Source organism: Charadrius vociferus, unplaced genomic scaffold (genome assembly GCF_000708025.1).
Source record: "Charadrius vociferus isolate BGI_N301 unplaced genomic scaffold, ASM70802v2 scaffold475, whole genome shotgun sequence".
In the NCBI taxonomy this organism is placed as follows: Eukaryota; Metazoa; Chordata; class Aves; order Charadriiformes; family Charadriidae; genus Charadrius; species Charadrius vociferus.
The window spans coordinates 2457083-2476835 of NW_009648337.1; the positions used below are offsets into that span (position 1 = coordinate 2457083).

The 19753-nt window shown below is 38.3% G+C and overlaps 1 protein-coding gene across 1 annotated transcript in view; it reads right to left on the reverse strand.

Moving 5' to 3' along the window:
- Positions 1-2114: 2114 nt before the first annotated feature.
- The window catches only part of PAPD5 (PAP associated domain containing 5), a 19167-nt gene continuing 1528 nt past the window's right edge, over positions 2115-19753 (reverse strand). Inside the window, exons 2-11 of the mRNA XM_009885070.1 lie at positions 15941-15987; positions 12983-13103; positions 11818-11925; positions 9096-9224; positions 7633-7846; positions 6628-6754; positions 6427-6530; positions 4499-4686; positions 3771-3935; positions 2115-2501 (exon numbers count right to left, since the gene is read on the reverse strand). Of these exons, the coding sequence (XP_009883372.1) occupies positions 2322-2501; positions 3771-3935; positions 4499-4686; positions 6427-6530; positions 6628-6754; positions 7633-7846; positions 9096-9224; positions 11818-11925; positions 12983-13103; positions 15941-15987 (1383 nt within the window). The 3' untranslated portion in view covers positions 2115-2321. The remainder of the gene's footprint in view (positions 2502-3770; positions 3936-4498; positions 4687-6426; positions 6531-6627; positions 6755-7632; positions 7847-9095; positions 9225-11817; positions 11926-12982; positions 13104-15940; positions 15988-19753) is intronic.

The following is a 19753-nucleotide window of genomic DNA, read 5'->3' on the forward strand; positions in this document are numbered from 1 at the left end:
TCAAGATTATCTTCCCGCTACCACCACCTTAAAATTATCACATGCTTATTGGAACACTAATATCTGCACCCTAAGAGTACATTTGCTTTCAACGATGAGGGTGATTCTTTTAAAAACACTTCAGTGTGGTAAATGCGATACAGATCTTTGCAAGTATTAAGTTTTGGAACAGTTTTGCTAATAGCAGCTAACAATACTGGATTAATATAATTTATAAATAATTGTTCCCTAAGCGGTGAACATAAGTCTACACATTCACAATAATCTAAAACAAAATAAATACTGTGATTATGCATAATGTGGTACAAGTTTTACTAGTTTCTATGAACAAAAGCTCAACATCTTGCTGATAAAATTATCTGTTCAAATTAAAATATGAATCTAAAATTTAAAAAAAACATTGTCAAATTAACATCACTTAAGCTTAGTGTTTGAGTAAATGTTACGACTTTCCATTTTTGGAATATATATATTCTCTTTTTTGAAGTAAAACACTTTAACACATTGAAAATGTTTATTAATTTAAGTGATGACATCAGTTCTGGTCTTATTTTAGCATTATTTTACTTTAAAAAAATCATTGCACTCATTAGTGCCCATTAAAGGTCAGGTTGGTCTGTAGTATTTTGTAAATTTATACTAAAAAAAGTTTCTAAAAGCTAATAGTACTTTTTATAAAAGCATCATCTCCAGAACAGCTGCATTAAATACAGCCACGTATGCCGAGTACAGACTTTCCTCTTTAAAGAAATACGTGAAAGTAAATGCCACTTAACTTTCTACCACTGAAGTGTCCCAACTCCTGTTCCAAGCTCTGCCTGTGAGTGTAATTACACACTGAATTCGCATTCATGGCATCAAAGTTACTGCAACCTAGAGTTGTAATGCGACTGAACCAGACAAACGCAGAGTTTAAATTAAATGGTAACTAGATCAATGAAGAAATACTATGAGATATGAAAGGTTCGGGTCTTTAAGGCAATACAAAATATATTTCATTATTTGAAGTTGCTTTGTGTTGGTTTTTTTTTTTTAAATAATTAGGTGTAAATATAAAAAGGCCTAAGAGGGGAGTGAGAAAAAAATACTTTAATTGTAAAATTTACTTAAAGCTTCAACAGTTATCATCTCCTAGCAAGGAGTTAGCAAAAATATAAAAGACAAAAAAAACCCAGACCTGGAAGGGGAAGGGAAGGCACAAACAAAGAGGCATGGGATTAGAGCAGCCCAGGAATGCAAACTGTAACAAACTGAGTTTTGTTGTTTGTTTTTTTAAAACCGAAAAAAAAAACAATCACCAGCAACAACCAAACAAAAAAAAACCCCAAGTGGCTTTATATTTCTTTAAAAAAACGAAAGGGTCAGGGAGAGACCACTAAGGGGAGGAAGAGAAGGATGCAACTATAAAACCCCATTGCCTGAAATGATGGCACTCTAGAAAACAAGGTGAAGGTTACTTCTCCGAGATGACAAGCTCAGCGTCTACACAAAGTACATGTACACTTTACACAAATGAAAAACTTCATTTGCCACCATAAACCTTTCTTTCAGAGGAACAGCTTTTGCAGATCAAATGTTCTATTAAATCTTTTAAATGCCAAGAAAAGAAATTCTGAGCAATATAACTAGTAATGTCTCTTTATATGGATGTTAAGATGACAATTCAGATCATTTTCCAAACTAATCCTGAGAAAAATTTATGTTTACAATTTAAACAGTAATGTTATGTAAAAAGTATTAACAAATCCACTATTACAAATGTCAGTTTTCCTATATGGTCATCTATATATACACAATAAAATGGTAAGTATATGCAAAAATAATAAAAAAATCATGCACAAATTACTTTCACCTTTAAAGGCTGGGTTTCCCTCAAAATACAATTTTTTGCTTTTTTTTTTTCCTATTTTTTGTGTTTTATTTGTTTGTTACCACCCCCTAGACACACTGAGTACTACCTCTACAGGTCAGCATGAGCTGATGGGAAATACATTTATTTTACATTCAAGCTTTTATATCCTAAATGACCCTGTTGTAGCATATGACTTATCAAATGAGCAGCCTTTTTCCTCTTTTTAAATTTTTTTTCCTTTTTTATTTTTTTCTTTTTTTTCCTTTTTTTAAAGTTTTTTTTTAATTTTTTTTTTTTTTTGCAGTGATCAGTCTTCATGATCCGTTCCGTGGCGAGCTGGGAAAAAAAATGCAGTTGCTAATCAATGTTTGAACAGTCTGAAGCTCCGGAAGAGATCCAAGGAGTCACTATCAAACTATCCTGTAGCATGAGATCATTGCACACAGAAGAACAGTCATAAAATAGGCAACTATCTACAAAGGTCTGAAAGGGCCGCATCCCTCTTGTGTTTCCTCTTTTTGCCGTGGAAAAACTGATGGTGTGATTTGCTGCCTTGATGTTGTTTGTTTGTGACTGAGGTACCGTGGCTTGAGTTTGTTGGACCTTGGAAGCCTTTGTTAGAAGAGCGAAATAACCGTGCAGATCCATGCTGTAGAAGAAAGAGAACATGGTAAATCAGTGCTAAAAAGAAAAAAACGTGGCAACTACACAACCCTATTTCTGAATGAGGATGCACACTCATGGAAGTGTCACACTTAAAAAAATTGGTACGGCAAAAGAAGATTAGACAGCAGCACAGCAATCTTTCACTTCGGTGGTTGCAAACAAATGCTCATCTCTAGACCTGAACCCATGCGGGTCAAGCGAGGATAGCAGAGCACTTTGAATTTTGAAAAGAACTGTTCTATCGCCCCCATTTCACAACCAGCAAAAGAGTGTTTTATGGAAACAGAAGTCCCTAATCCAAGACGATAGATGAAAATTCCTCAAACCTCATCTTCTGTGCAAAATTAAGACAACGTTCTTTTAAGACCAGGGCTAATTTTATACCATATCTTTTTACAGATGTAGAGTATCTCAGGTAATGCATATTCACAGTTCAGCCCCCGCAGTAGCTCTGGGTAAGAACACAAACACCAAGGCCTAGTTTGTAAACTGTCCCATGATTAGCTAGAGACAGATCGTCAGCAAGTAAGGGGCAGCAAGTCTTCAGAATTACTTCTCAGGAATAATATTCCACAAGATTCCAGACTATTTTTCCTAATTAAAGAAGTCCTAAATTCTGAAAAAGTAGGAGAATTTAAACTGCATATATCCAAAGTATATTGTACATAGAGACATATAATATTTCCAGATTACTGAGCTGTCACAGAAGCATTCTTCACCACGAGAAAGCCCCTGACTGCGTAAGCTCTGGTAGGTCTCATCATAAACCTATTTGTCTTTGGGGGGAAATGAGAAGGAATTTCATGTATCAGCAAGGTATCTTCATCTCCCTTCACGAAAGGCATTTCAACAAGTATCAGAAGCTAACACAGCAGCCAGTCATAGTTTTAAGCATACGTTTTTGCTGGTTTTCACTAAAGCGCAGGCAAAGCTCACACTGATGTGCTTTTTGCAATGAGGGAATGGGTGCAACACAGCTGTATACTTCTGGCAAATCTAGATTTCCCAAAATAAAGTCAACCCAATTTCATCTGTTTTAAGGCTGGGAAAGCCACTGCTGTAAACTCATCTCCGTAAGCCAAACCAAGACCCAAGTGATTTTAGATACAATCAGTACTCAAAGCTTTGTAGTGGGGCAAAGGGGAGGAGAAAAACACAGCGTTTCCTTTCCAGAACGAGCCACCCTTCCATGGAGGGCACGTGTAATATTCAAATAATCTATACAGTTGTTGTTTTCAAACATTTCACAAACCTGAGATTTGTTCGTGTTGCTGGATGTATTGCCTGTTTGGCTATTTTGTGTTTTCCCACTCGACTGGGAGGATTCCAGTGACGCTTCTTGTGACCCCACTCTGTTTGTTGTAGACTGACGACAACTCAATTGTTTAGGGGTTTTGCAAGGTGTTCCATCAGAATCCTTCAGGAAAATTTAAAGTATTAGTGAGTTTTTCTTAAGAGTGAGTTTTTCTAAAAGTGAGTTTTCCCTTAAAAATAAAGCTAGAGTGGACAAAACTTAAAACGTTTTTATTCTATTAGATATCAAAACTCTTTCAATCCAGAATTCTTACTGAGTAAACAGACAGATTTAAACATGCATTGATGCATGATTCTCACTTTAGGATTTGTTTATTTTTTAAATAGAATTCCCAGATTAATTTTTTATACATGCCGCCTTTTTTTTTTTAAAGCATATGGCTTAGAACTACCAGTCTTTTTTTTTCAAATACAGTTTTCCCAGACAAAAGCAGGCTATGTAACTTTGTATCTACTGTATTCACTTTTTACATGTGTCGTGTCAAAACGCACTACAACTGACATGTGTAGAAATTGCATAAGAGGTAATATCTTATGCAAGTTAGGATTCTGGATGAAATAGCTAACTAGGATTCCGAGCTTTCCAAATGCATTCTGTGGCAATAGAAATCAGGGGGAAAAAAACCAAAGAAACTGAATCAAAATCAGAAAACCTCCAGTACTTACTACGTCACTAGAGCTGGACAGTGTAGACGATGATGATGATAAAGGACCTGATGAAGAATTCGAAGAATGTTTACTAAGTGTTTCTGAAGTTTTATTTCTAGGTTTTCCCAGTGCTTCATTCTCTTCAGCAAGATTATTGTTGCATTTGTCTAGCTGCTGAGAATCTACTATCAAGGTTACTCCATTACCTATTGAAAACAAAACAGAAGCATCACCACATATTAGCTGCTAAAATATGTGGCTTTTTGTTTTTTTAATACCCCTCAGGTATTAAATATCTATTATATCCAGCAGGACATGTACAGACATCTGCACACGTACATACTTTTAATACATGCAGGCGTGTGTGTGTGTGTGCAGTGCATGCCGCAAGCCAACACCTCGCAGAAGGTGTAGTGCTTTCCTGGCAAGATCCATTAATACACACTACGAAAACCACCAGGCGTTACCCACAGCTCAAGATGGAAATCAGGTAAGACAGGGAAGAAGGTAGTAACAGAGCTCAGATGTGCTGCTTAGTAACGTGACACACTTCAACAGCACTCATATACACAGGTTTAAATTCTATTCCTATGCGCCCAATACTCAGCAACTCCCGTTTTTCTTCTGCTGGAGCTACTAAGGTCATAAGACCTCCAAACAAGTCTGGTTGCTTTGTATGATACTCTACACTAAAAAGACGAGATACAGAACTCTCATATCTCACTAACTGCTTCCTTAATAAAAAAATAAAAAAATAATTGGAACTTAAATCTAAACTAAATCTACGAGATGACCACTGTAACTGTCACCATTATCTTTCTGATACAGGGTTATTTGTATTTTTTTAATTGCTGTTTTATCTCACATAAGATTCCTAGGACTTACCTCTGATTTATATAGTACACATTTGTTGCCCCACGAGCTGTATTTGTATATAGAGTTTAATATATACACCACAACAGGTATCCAAGTATTACTCTGGAGCTTGTGGGACTGCGCTGTGGTTGTCTGCCATTATCAGGGGGCAGGGCAGTGCCACAAGGGTCTACAGATTGATAAAGCACGAATGGCCCAGAAGCACACTCAATTTCCAAGGACAGTGAGGGAAATCACTAACAAAAACTTTCAAAACAAATAAACAAAATCCCAACCTAGCCTAAAGAGTGGGTAGGTAGTTGTGGCGTCTTCTCGGATTAATCCCTAACAAGAGACGACTTGTAGTAGCTAACATTCTAAAATTCATTGGAGACTATTCAAATTAATTTGAAAACTTCCAGCCGGCAGATACACCTACACCAAAAGAGAGTGACAACTGGCTGGTGGAGTCAGAAGATGCGCAATGAAAATAAATATTATTTCAAAGGACATTTTCAGTAAGTTCTCTGGCTAGATTTTGTGTGCTTCCATTTGTTAGTAACAAGAATTACGATTGATATTTCAGGATTTCTCTGCTTTAAAGACTTATTCCACTTATATGGTCAATCTTGGTTTAAATATTGCTTCTGTACGCATACAGTAAGTTAAACTTTAAAAAGAAAACCAAAAGAACAATGGAGGGTAAGGATTTAAACTAGCATTCCCAGGAATTCTTTTTAAAACCTTGTCCACATTTAAAGGACAAAGGAAGTGTGACAGTAACAACACACGTAATTTAAATTGGAAGTTTTTCAAAAGCCTTTCTGCAAGCCAACGCTCTTTACAGACCCCTGTGCTGACCAAATCTATGGCAGTGGAATAAAGATGTTGTGGTATAGACTTTTTATTCTTGTACAAATCTAAGTTCTCCGGATGAGAACACAAGAACAAGTCCATCACCTCTGAGCAAAAAAGTAAACTCCTATTAAGATGCATACACTGCCTTATGTGGGACAAAAGCAACAACAAATTTATATGATCAAAATATGCAGGAAGTTTCCCACTGTCAGCCATGCTTAGCCATGACTTACCATTACACGAAGACTCTGTCCTACTTTGCATTCCCCACTGCTTTGATATCCAGTCTCTGTATGTGGCCACTTCTTGCGTTACTCTAATTATTCTACCTAATATACTGTAAACCAGGAAAAAAAAGAAGTCACCACAATTAATTCTGAGGTACACAAAAATATAAGCAATTCACGTCTGAGATTTAGACTCATAAAATTTACCTTTCTGTTTCGTTGTTAGGATAATATTTAGCTATTGGGGAAACTGCATGGCTCAAAACAACATAGGCATAATCGAAAGCCTGTTTCACTTGCATGGCACCATAGGAACTCCTCCCAACATCATTACCTTAAAATAAGAATATAATTAAATAAATAAGCAAGATTGAAACTGTGGTTACCTCCTTTGAGACAGGAAACAGTAATATATTTTTAACTTGCCCTTAAGTCCCAACTCACTGCAATTACTGCTTGTGGAATAGAAGAGGATTAGTGAATCACAAATCTTTGAAAGAGCTTATAAGACCTACAGATATTTACATGCACAGAAGTCCAAAATGGCGATTCTCTGGGTGAAAGTGCAATACATGAAGAAAAAAAGTAAAATCATATACTGCATATATTACACATATAACAGTAACATCCCGGAGGGCATTTTTTTAGATCAAAAATAAATTAATGCTTTTCTATGAACAGCACTTGACTTGCCATTTCAGAAGCCACCCAGAAGTCAGCAATCAACCTTAACATAGAGGTAACAGCACAGAACGAAACCACAATGTATTTAGGCGACTTTACAGAATCAAACAGGAGAGTGTGTATAAGGGTACACATACGTTCTAAGGTGCAACTGTGAAACAGGCAAGCACAAGCCTGAAAGGGAGCAGGCGTGCAGAGGTCCATCGAGCCCAGGCTCAGGCCCAAGCTGCTGTAGCTTTATTGCTGGCACCACAGAGCACACGGAAATTGTCTGGCGTGCCCTCTCACACCCTACCTCCTCACTGCAGTACAGGCACGTTCTTGGGTGACACGCTAACTCTTTTGGGAACATGGCTTAAAGAAAATCATTGTGTTCTGAGCGCATCTTGTGTTTGCAGACATGAATGGGGTGTTTCTGTTTGGGTTTTGGTGGTCATTCTATGCTATTCTTTGATTTAACTCCTCTGGATTAAGCATTGCCAACTTTTTTTCTTAGTCAGTATGTTAAATCTTGGTTTATGAGGATACCTGGCTGTAACGGATCTTCGATATACAGCATTGATGGTCTGTAGCCATCCAGCATGCTTTTTTGCACTTCATCCTTGGCAACATAAGAACCACCATCCTTTATTCGGATTCCAGTCTTCAGATAATTGAAGTGACGTCCATATAATTCAAAAAACTCTATTAAAAGAACACCATAGTTGGCATTGGGCATACAGGCATCTTCCCTGGGATGCAGCTATTAAGAAGAGAGAAAAAAAAAATAATTTTCTTCAGACTTCCAAGTTTCAAGTGCTTTTAAGAGCCTTTTCTTTTTCAGAGCAAATATGTCTAAGTACCATAATCAATAATAATAAAACTTAGTAAATATATAAATCAAACATGTCTAAATATAGTGTTTTTCCTTGATAAAGCAGTTTTGCATCTTTAAAACAAGATGCTATCAAAACTTTTATAGACTACTTATCTCTAGAAAATACAGCTGGCAAGTACTAATATTTTTGTAGTTGAACTTTCAGTTCAGTAAGTGAACTTCCAGCACTAATGGCTGAGTTCTTGTAAAAACGCAAAGGTATTTGCACTTCACAAACCTGGGTTTGCAATACAAATACAGGCTGTTAATGTACACATCTATATAAATGATCCCCTCTAGCGTTAAGTATGCAGCCTGAGAGATTATGAACAAAACCAGTTCATAATTGTAACAGATACAAAACTTGACTTCTCTTTTTGCAGGGGCACATGGAAATGCTATTAGTCAATATAAGAAAAAACAGGGGTTGGGAGAGATTTTGGTTTCTTTCAAAATGATATGCCTGTTGTGCTCCGCAGGCAACTGCAAAAGCACTGAGCAAACACTGAGGTCCAGCTCAAGGCTCAGGTTTAAAAGTAACTACAATCTGGAAGAGTACAGACATACACACAGTTATACAATAACATTTAGGACAAGAAAAAGAACAAGGTTGATAAAGCCACAGCTTGGCTACTTCATATTTCTACAATATTTTTCTCCCCCAGGCACAACAAAATAGATTTAGCTCATGCATTTTCTTCTCTTAGATTTAAGAGAAAGTTGTAAAACACGCTTATTTCATACCAGCTTAAAAACCTAGACAAACAAGTAAAATTCCGTTGCATTCATTAAAGCACACACAGGGTGTATGACCTGGAAAACAAGGACAGCTGCATCTAACACTAACCTATGCAGCTTGTTCCAAATAACTTACACAACAGTCAAGTTATTTCACCATGAATGATACATACGCCTGGTACTGATACACCAGCATGTTCCAAACATCTCTAATACAAAAGTACCAGTATGGGAGAAAGAACAGAAGACAGGTGGGATGTGTCTATTTTTAAATGGAAAAGGGTTGCAAAATCACAAACAGGATGGCTTAAATGACTGAATTTAAGGACTGACTAAATTCCTTCTTAATGTAAAGTCCTTTTGCACCTATGTTATCAATAGATTTCATTAAGCTTACCTGAAGGAAACTGACAGCCATTAAAAAAAGACTATAAGAACCGATTCCACCTGTAAATACTTCATTAAGGTCCCTCTGCAACAGGAACTGTTTCAATACTAAAACTAGATACGGTAACACAGGATATTTCTGAAAGAGAAAAACAAAGGTGTTAGGATACTGTGATGCATATATACAACTGATGCTAAGAAAGCATACTGAAGCTATCTGTTACATTAAGTTTCAAAACTAAGTATAATTCTAACTTACTATTTTTATAACAGGAGAAGCCAAGTGCTCTGCCTGTGATCAAGACAATTACTTTACCTATTCAACTCTGGTAGCAGACATTAACAATAGAAAAAACTTATGATCTCAAAAAATCAGAATGATTTTGTTTTGAGTATATAAATACACTTGCTTTTCTCATACAAGTGAAAACGAAAGCAAAGGAGGAACCATGGAGATATCCGTGTCTGTAACAAAACCTTCCTGCTACAACCATGGTGATATCCCAAAGTGGACTGAGACTTCTGTCCTGCAAATACTTCAGCGTTCTAAACAGCTCTTCTAAATTACTACACCCAGATTACATTTTCATAGGAGACAAATACTTACCTTTGGGTAACCAGTCCTTCAATGGGTTTGTCCGCATAGACTTAGAGGAGTACCTACGCTGCTCATGCGGAGAACATGGAGCTTTTGGGCAGCAGTGGAGGCTGTGGCTACGCCTGCACTCTGTACACCCCCACACAGGGCAGGGGCCAGAGGGGCTCGGTAATGTCACTCCTTTTATCAGCACAGAGCTAAAAAGTTCCTTAATGTCAGAGAAGAGATGTGGATCATGGTATCTGCGATTGCAAAAGATTAAAGGCAAAGAAGAATTTCTCCAAGAACTTCTCTGCGTGAGTCTTACAGTGAGTATTGGGAGCCCTATTTAACCGAAGACCCCAAGATCACCTTTTTGAACTATTAAGAACTTAAAGTCACAAGCTGAAGTGTTCAATATTGGTATATACTAAAATTTAAAGATAGGATTTTTCTCAGGAAACTGCAAAACTTTTAATTAAGGCTTCACCTGCCTCAGACTTCCTAAATAAACTGGATGAAGAGAAACGGGCATTTCCAAGGGTAACACTGAACACAACACCTCAGTTCGGTATTCAAAGTGACGTGGGGCAAATCAAGACCCAAGAGAACGCCCTGCAAGTGCTGTATCAAGGGATCCTCAAGAACACCAATAAAGTCATTTGGCAAGTACACGTCAAGTTTTCTCTAAGTTAAACAAACGGCCCTCCATGGTAGCACAGCCATGACCTGCTGTGTGCCAGGGCCGAGTGCCACCTCTGCCAGGCCACAGCAGGCTCAGCCGCCCCTGCTCAGGGCCAGCTCTGGCGCGGCACAGCTGCACGGCCTTGCCTCGGGCTGCCGGGAAAACAGCCACGTGGGAAAGCGCCACGTGGGAAGCCTAATCCAGACCGTCCCCCCACGCTTTGCTCCAGAGCTGCCTTTCATCTCAGCCGTTCCCCTCGGAGCCTGCCCGAGCCACGCTCTGTGCACTGATGCTGCCCCTGACCACCGGCATGGTGGTGTCCTCGCTGGGGACTCGTCTGCCAGCCGCCGGCCGGGCTGTGAGCCGACCCTGCCTACCGCCACCAGACCTGCTCTGCTCTCTGCGCTAGGGTACCATCGGGCTGCACCCCGCGGGCAAAGCCCCCGACCCAAGGCGAAAGCAGCCTCTGCAAAGGGCTACGAACAACCCAGGCAACAGGAACACACTAACGCTTTTTTTCTTTTTTTATGCACAGAAAAATGCCTTCAAGCACAGAAAAATGCCTTCAAGTCTCAAGAGAAGACTACCGCCTATCTTGAAGTTAAGAAGTACATAGGCAAGTTTGGACAAGCACACAGGGCTTCATGGACTTACCTAAAAATAAATTTATATGCGGAGTGTAACAGAAATACAGCCCCTGTGTTGTGGCAGAAAATCAAATACAGACTGCATGTCCATCACAAGGCAATGCAACAACGCACAGCATGTGAAAATTGAAGTCAGCTACCAAATTCCAGGTAGGCGTCTTATGACAGAGAATCTGGGCATCTTCTTTCCCCAACAAGGAGCTACATAGCACAAAACTATTGGTCTTGATTTAGCAGCATCAGCTGGCCAACACAGCTGAGTCCTGTTCATCACACAGAGGCTGAGAGAAGGTCTCTGGACCCACTCCCCCCTCGCACCCCACGCACGGATGCAAGAGGCTTCACCAGCACAAGGTTTAAGCAGAAGGTCTATGTAACCACACAGACAAGCACTCACACTGTCCTACTGAACGTGAACTAACTACAGAGATTTTTCTCCTGTGCCCTTCTACAGGTTAATGAAATAGACACTGTAAAAGCAAAATGAGCTACTTTCATACTTGCTACTAAACATACGTAAAGGAACTGAAGATTAACAAGTTGAAGGTCATAGATTCAACTCATCAGAACGTTTTAAACAGGCATTTTCCTTAGTCACTCTATCACTGTAACGTCTCCGTTCTGTCTTTGTACATTTTACTGTACTCATGCCTTTTAGGGCAGTATATGTAAAACCTAAGAACACCACAAAAAAGTATCAGACAGCACAAAATAACAGAGTGTGAAAGCGTATCTCTAGTAAGGATGCAGTCAAAGTAAAACAGACAATCAAATTAAGTCATCAAATACTCAGCTGTGTAGTTCTATTATAGCGTTGCCTAACCTTGATAAAATCTTTGATGAGCTGGGCTGCTTTAACCCCATTCTGTACATTAAAGCTTATATCAACTTTTACTTCAGTGAAGGAATCTGTCAGTTTAATAATAGGTACCTGCAAAAGAAAGACAGATTAAGTCAGTACAGATTTCCAAGACACATTTAGTTTCATTCATGCTTACGTGCACCAGTAAAAATGAAACGTTTTATGAATTTGTAGAGAGGAGGTAGACAGAGAAAACAGGACTTCTCTCTGTTGATGAACTCACACTCTTTGCCAATCTGTTTACATACACTCCGCTTTTCTAGCTCACAAATGCTATTTTCAATTTACTATCCTGTTTAACAGAATTTAACACTTCATCTTCAAAGTGATTAATTTTAAATTGGTTTTAGTTAGTTCCTGGTGCAGAAGCATAGTTCTAGTGGGAAAAACAAACACCAGAGGGAGACAAACACTTAAGAAATAACGATAAATGGTAATAGACAGATATTCTTAAGAAAAGACACACTCGTGTCATTGTGGGTCATTGATTCCTCATCAAAATTATCTTCAAACAAGAAGCACAAGATATTGAGAGCACTCTGACATATCTCCACCTGAGTGGTTTCCAAATTACCTCTCTCTACTACTAAGAGCCATCAATTAGACAGCTGTTTTTTAAACCCCGCCATTCTTACATACTCTTACAATTAGCAAAAGGTCGGAAGTTACAATGGAATTAATCCTATCCCTCATAAGGTGTACCATTACATATTTATACAAGGCTGTACTTACTCATTCTATGTGAAAATGTATTATGTCTACTTACTTGGAATAAGAAAACATAAATCACTTACTTAGGTACAAACTCAGTCCAGAAATTCACAAAGTCTAATCCCATTAATTCACAACAATAACTAGCATAACCACACTTAAAAGGAAGCGTATGTTGTGCAGTAGGGAAAATCTGATGATTTTCCCCAACAGAAGAAATGCTTCTGTGGAAGCAGTACCAATTATTTTGTCAGTAATAAAAAAAATGTACTAAATAAGAAGGTTCTATTTGTTCTATTTCAAATTTATATACAAAATAGTTTCTGCTTATGAAAATCCATCCTTTTAACCAAAATCTTTCTTTTATTAGAAACTTAGCTTAGAACAAAGAAATACCCTCTTCCCCCAAACTTACAGTTGCTTTATCTAAAACCTTCACTGAGTTTTCATCTGCTACATTGTGCTTTCTAAGAGCTTCTTCCAGGGTCCAAAGAGGTAATGTCTCCCATTTTCCAAACACAACTAAATCAATATCACTGAAATGGAAAGAAAATATAGACTTATTCAAATTAAAAGACCAGTACACTTAAAAGATAAACGACTGACATCCACACATAACTAATATAGAATAGAGCTGACAGAATGTAGCTTAACCAAATAATTTATTCCTTCTTTTCTGAAGAAAGGGGTGGGGATGAACTCTTATGCTTGGGGAAATACAGAACATGTCAGGTTACTAAGGGGAGGGGAGAGATACACATAACAAATCAACTGGGTTGCAAAGCCAGACATTAGTCTCCTCAGGCCACACTGTCAGCAGAGAGGGATCAGCTTCTCCAGAGTGATTCAGAGCAAGAAATTAACTTCTTGCGGATCACCACCTTTGGCCTGTATTAATCAGTAAGGCCGATTTAACAACTTGTCACTGAAAGGGAAAGCTCTGTTCCCAATCCTCTATTCCCAGATGCGTGGCCCTGTCCCCTCTCCTTTACTCTAGGTCTGGTATTTGTCTAATTCATGGCAAATCAATTCAACGTATTAATGGGCCTGGCTGAAACCAACTCCCCCTCACCCCCTTTAAAAAAAAAAAACAACTCAAAACATGCTGGGGTCATTTTCTGCTTCTTTGCAACTCAAAGTTGGTTTTGTGGGTGATGAGAGCACCAGGGGGCACATGGTAAGCAGCTGGCCTGGAGTGCCAAGAACAGGGAGCAGGGAAGGAAAGAGGAAAACGCAGCAACTTTAACTTCAGGAAGCAACAAGCTGTTAAATGAGACCAAACCATCCAATTAACTTCACTCATTAACTTGCAGCTTGAAGGGGTGTTTCCATCCTGCTACATTTGCCCCCTATGCACATCCACGTTCACTTGGGGACACAGGGAGCTGACACCCTAAGTCTAAACTCAAATTCAAAATGGGACTGGTGTCCAAACTGAAGACAGTGAAGGCTACTGTGAGATCCTGAGCTTTTTCCTCTTCGCTCACCAACTTCTTCTTTGATTTCCCCTGCTCGGTTGGGACCAGAAAGGAGGCGAGCATATAACCCCATAGTTACACTAGCAGGACACTTCAGTCATATGGAAAACTGTGTAACAGAAAACACCAACAAATTTAGGAGTACTTTTCTTACCACCCCACCCCCAGTAGATTCTACAGGTCTGTGGATCCACAAACAATGCTGCTTTTAACAATCTCAAAGAAACTACACCTGCATTAGATGAAATATCTCCTGCCGAAAAGCCCTGTCGGCAGTTCAGCTGCACACCATTTAGCTCACAAGGACAGGCAGCGCTCAGCCCGTTTCAGAAAACCACGTTCAAAACCTGCTTGGGGAGCAGGAAATGCTGCTGGACACTTCTCTTCTGAACTAAATCAGCGTTAAGCACACTACTGACGCTGACAGTTAACAATGGGAGACATTTTTTTGATGCACACCGCGAGGGAAAAAGCAGCTCTGTTGTCACCTTGAGGGTAGATACTGGCTGCAAAATAACAGAGTTGCTAAACGTGCCCAAACTTTCAGTATCAGCTTAAGTAAAAGGATAGCAGGCAAATTCTAACCTAGAGTAACAGAATTAAAAACACACTATAGGTCTTTCTGAATCCCAGAACCTGAAATCCCAATTAGCTATACAGTTACTGAGGGGTGGGGAAAAGCTAGGGCAAAGGGAAGCTTTGACAGGAGGCAACAGTGACCAAATTACCAACACACAAACGCTGGTTATTTTGAATTTTTGGCAAGTACTGCCACAGGAAGGCTTTTTGTGGGTTTATGTACTGTGTTTAAAGTACCTGCATTTATTCCCCTCCAAAAAACTCAGCTGAAAGAAATATAGAGGAAAGGCAGTATATGAAATCCAATAGACAACAGCAAAGTGGTTTTGTTACATCAGTTTCGAAACAATCAAGCAAATATGGTAAAGAACTACTGCCATCAGTCATGTGGATAGGACTGTATCTCCTGCATTATCAGCATCCAACTGAGTTTAATCAAGCCTGTTTAAAATCCATGAAAAAAAGGTCAAGAATGAGGTCAAACGTGAAACCCATGTGTATTTGTACACCTTACTTCCGACTTTCCAAACAGAAACTGAGCAATTCAGCTTTCCTGCAACTCCTTAGACTAAAGCAGATACTAAAGCATCTGTCAGACACTTTCTTTTTCACAAAGAGATGAAACGACAACGTGGGTATCCATCGCTCAGAGTCAGTAGTAGATATTGATTCCTCATGTTCCCAAAGCACGGAACTCGATGCAAGTGTTAAACTCAGGTTTACACTGTTTAAACACATTTATCCCTTGCAGCCATTTAAGCCTTTCATTCTATTTAATTGTCAAAAATATTTACAATTTCTACACAGATACCACTATCACTGAGTAATGACTTTTACAGAAACTACTAACAAATTTGGAAAAGGTAGAGGTTGACTATTGTACAGACTTCACAAAAGAAGACCGAAAGAAAAAGAACTATTCTATATGTAATCTTTTCAGTGTTAACATTAGCATCAACAAGGTAACTTTAAATCTTTCAATTTCATTGTCTGTGGAGAGAAAATTTAGCTTTTCTTTTAAGGCCAACCTCTTATTTTGGTTCAGTCATTTATTGAGGCCAAATCATAAACTAAGCCTTTTTTGACAACACGGTAATTCAGATCTTTTACCAATACATGTAAAATCTATATAGCCACATGTATGATAGTTAGCAGTCTTAATTACTATATTTCTGTATGATTTGCAGAGTACTAATAGCTTAACACTTTCTTAATATAACAAGTATACACACAAGTAACAGGTATCAGGAGATCAGATAAATCACTACAGTGGTACAGGTTCTCTTGGACAGAATTTACACAGAAAAATTACTAACCTTGTAGGTAAATATAAACCAGTTTTAAAACTTCCAAATATCTGCACCTGAAACACAAGAACAGGATATATGAAAACAAATTTTCAGGCTTCAGAAGACAAACAAGGTCCATGAAGTTGCTTGCAAAGGCTGGTTATTGCTACCCTCCATCGGCAGATTTTGGTATTGCTAACAGGCACACTCAACACACGTACTCTCTGCTGTTAAAGCATTTACATCTTCAGTGTAGTATAAATGGCTAATCTTCACTGTTATTACCCACAAAACATTAATAACTTTGACTTTTTTATTACAAAACCTTCTTTGTAATGTAAAAATTTTCACCATGACCAAATTTGGCAAAACCCATAAACAAAATCTTTTAACGCACTTAAGAATGATAGAACGTTAAAAAAAAAAGTACTAGTTCGATTTATTTTTTGCTTTCATATCTCAAAGTATACTCTTCAGTTTTTAAACAGAATTTCTAAGTTTAAGTTTAAATATATTTCCGTTGCTTTGCATACTTAAAAAAAACCCCAAAACTAAATCACGATCTCTTTTTTTTCCTGAATTACAGAGCAAGCAGCACAATTCTGTTTATTTCTGCTTAAACAACAAACAAAAAAAGTTTTAGAAAGTTTCACATCCCACAGATTTAGTTTATTGTGCTGGACTTTCACTAGCACTGGAGGTCTAACTGATCAGGTTTCCATAGCAAGCTGTCCGAAACCACATTCTCATTAACTTCGCCAAGCCTCGCAGGGAGGTCGGACTCAGGAGCTAAGTCTCAAAGGGGGACTGGTGAGACTTCAAAGTAAAAATATCTATATATTTGGACTAATTTTCAACCAGACAGTCTTCTGATGTGTTTCCCGCAGCCACCTTACAGACTTGTGTATTCTGCTTTAATGAGTCTCGCATGCTAGCTTGATTGCCACTTATTCGTCTGTCAGGTGACCCACTTTTTATGTTTTTGCCCTTCTGGATATGAAAAAGGGGGAGATGGGAAAAGCTGATGTTTTGCAAGTAAGCGTCTTGATACTTTAGTCGACTAAGAAGCGGTATGAGTGCTTCCTCTTGATTATCTTATATCACTTCATTCTTTTTACCCCTTCACCCCCAACACAAAGCACGGACAGGTGGCAAATTGAATGTTGAGAGTTCACAGCTTCTCAAACTAGAGAAGACTGCAAGCCATGCCACACAACTAGCATCAATATGGTACTAGATCTTGACAAAAGCATAAAAGCATCACAAAGCTAAGAATGTAATAATTATTATTATTACTATTTTTAATCCAGGATAGTAATATAAGCATCCTCTAGTCAAACAAGGATTTATTTGGCCACCAAAAACATCTGAGAAGTGCTTTCGCACAATAAAACAACCACCGATGGGTTTGGAAAAAACGAAATGTTTTTTCACATCGTCAAACAAAATAGTGTGTTCAGCTGAACAGCAACGCGAGCCGTTCTCGAATAAACAACCCTGAAAGTATTCATAAACTTACTGATATAACTTATATGACCTTTACCAAAAGGAATGAGACGACATCTGCTATTGTACAATAATTTGGAGTATGAGAAACACTGAATTATTATAAAAGAAATCCACACCCAGACTTCAACCCCTCTCATCCAATCTGGAAGGATGGAAGTGGAAGAGTAGGGAAATCAGAACAGGAATTTTGAAGAATTTTGATTTGTTATCGAATCGGAATTTAAACTGTTGAAGCTCTGTAGCCATGAACATATTTAAAGCATCCCAAATATAGGACGCTATTATGACCTGAGAGACGTGAGCATCAGCTTTTGTGGTGTGCCAACACTGCCAGTTATGTTTTTATTCTATGCGGACAGAGATATTTATTTGCATTCATAAGGTAACTTAAGATTCACAGTACTGTAATGGAGTCCTACTCCTGTATGTTATTGTTACTATTTATCCTACATTTCTGCGAACTTGTTCATGTTAAATTCCAAAGTTCCTGAAGGAGCTTTAATTAAGGTATGTGCCCAAATATGTCCTCACTACAACAGCAGAACTTGGAAACCCACAAAAGCTTGGAAAGTCCTTGCTACCAAAATCCCTCCATCAAAACAAAACAAAAAAGTCTATCCATAGCCAATTTAAATTTCCCTTTCTACTACATCATTAAGTAGAATTCTCTGCAGTTTGACAAACTAAATCGAGTTCATCTTTCTACTTCCACTCCCAATCACAGTATTTTCATAACTGAAGTGCGTGAAGTATGCAACATTACTTCTTTTCAGATCTAGAAGGCCAGATACTCAGACATGAAGCTGAGGACATTATGACAAATGTATCCTGAATTCCACTGTATAAGAACTTAGTTATTCAATAAATTTTCATATTCAACTTGTCGAAAAACTTTGTCTTAAAACGCTTTCGTTTAATGCTTTGGGTTGTTCAGTTTCACTGTAATTAAAGCCTTTCTTATGGTCAGAGCCTCGCGGATGCCAAGAACAGTTCTCACTTACTAGGAATGTTTCCTTCTAAGCACATTCCCTTGAGTAAGAGAGCAAATGACACAATTGCTAACTTCTATAAATAAAGTAACAGTTTAGGATACCTAGTTTTATCCCCCCTCCATCTGCTTTTTCAGCACTTTCCGAAGTGGAACAGGAAAAAAAAAAAAAAAATGTATGTGCAGACACATTCCACACACTCTCTATACATTTAGGATCACAAAGCCTGGTTTTCCTTTTCTTGGTAGCTGATTTTTACAGAGTATGTCTTACCTACATGTTTAGTGAGAAACTACAAACTAAATGTGTATGCTTAACTTACAAGTTTATTTTAGCTGGATTTGCTGCATCTACGGCTCAGAACGAACAGTTTAAACATTAACTTACCGCTTTACAGTACAGCTAAAGCTGAGGACATTGGACCAGATAACACTCCACCTTCTCAGAGCATGTACTCAAAACTTAAATCTTACAAGTAGCTAAACCAACACAGATTTCCAAAAGGTTAGTGATTAACTCAAATGACTGAGAAATTACAAGAAAAGACTGTCAAAGTTGAACCCAGTTGAGTTCAGCAGTTCAACTCCCAAGCAGATCTGTAAGGTAAGCATTAGAAAAATAACATTACAGTAATTTCCAGGTTATAACCTGGCATACTGTTGTCACTGTTCAGTTCCCTTCCAGCCTCCAGAAGATGAAAGGGCGTACAAGAGGAGAATTCGTCCTCGACGTAACAACAGCAGACAAAATGCAGAGTTAGGCTTTGAAGAGCAGTTACGGACTTGAGAAAAAGGAACTGGCATGCTCTTGCTCTCTAACATTTTCAAGAACAGCAAAGGCAGACAGTTATGGCAGTTTTAACTGGCAGCAACTGAAAAAGTAAACTTCAGTTTTTGACTGCATGGTGTGTGCTTCTTCTCAGTCACATTACAGCTAAGCTCAGTGGTCAGCTGTCACTGTGCAGTAGGGCTTGTAATTTACTTCCCCTTCTTAAACAGATTATGGCTACAAAAACCAGTTTCAGTAGCTTAAAGAAAGACTATTTTCTCAAGGCCCCAAAGACACACACACATACACATATATTTATATTAAAAAAAAATTTTATATATAGGACCTATCTTTTACAGATGAAGTCCATCCTACAGAGTACCTCTGAAAGCACCAAGTTCTTGTGCCCCATTCAAAGTGTTAGCGGTAATGAAGAAAGATCCCCTGGTAATAAATCCATCCACCCCAGTACACTAGTTAAGTCTGCAGCACACAAACTTGTCTAGGAAATAGGAGCATCTTCTCTAGGCTGAAGCAATCAGTTATTTTGGCGAAATCCCCTACTACAAGACTT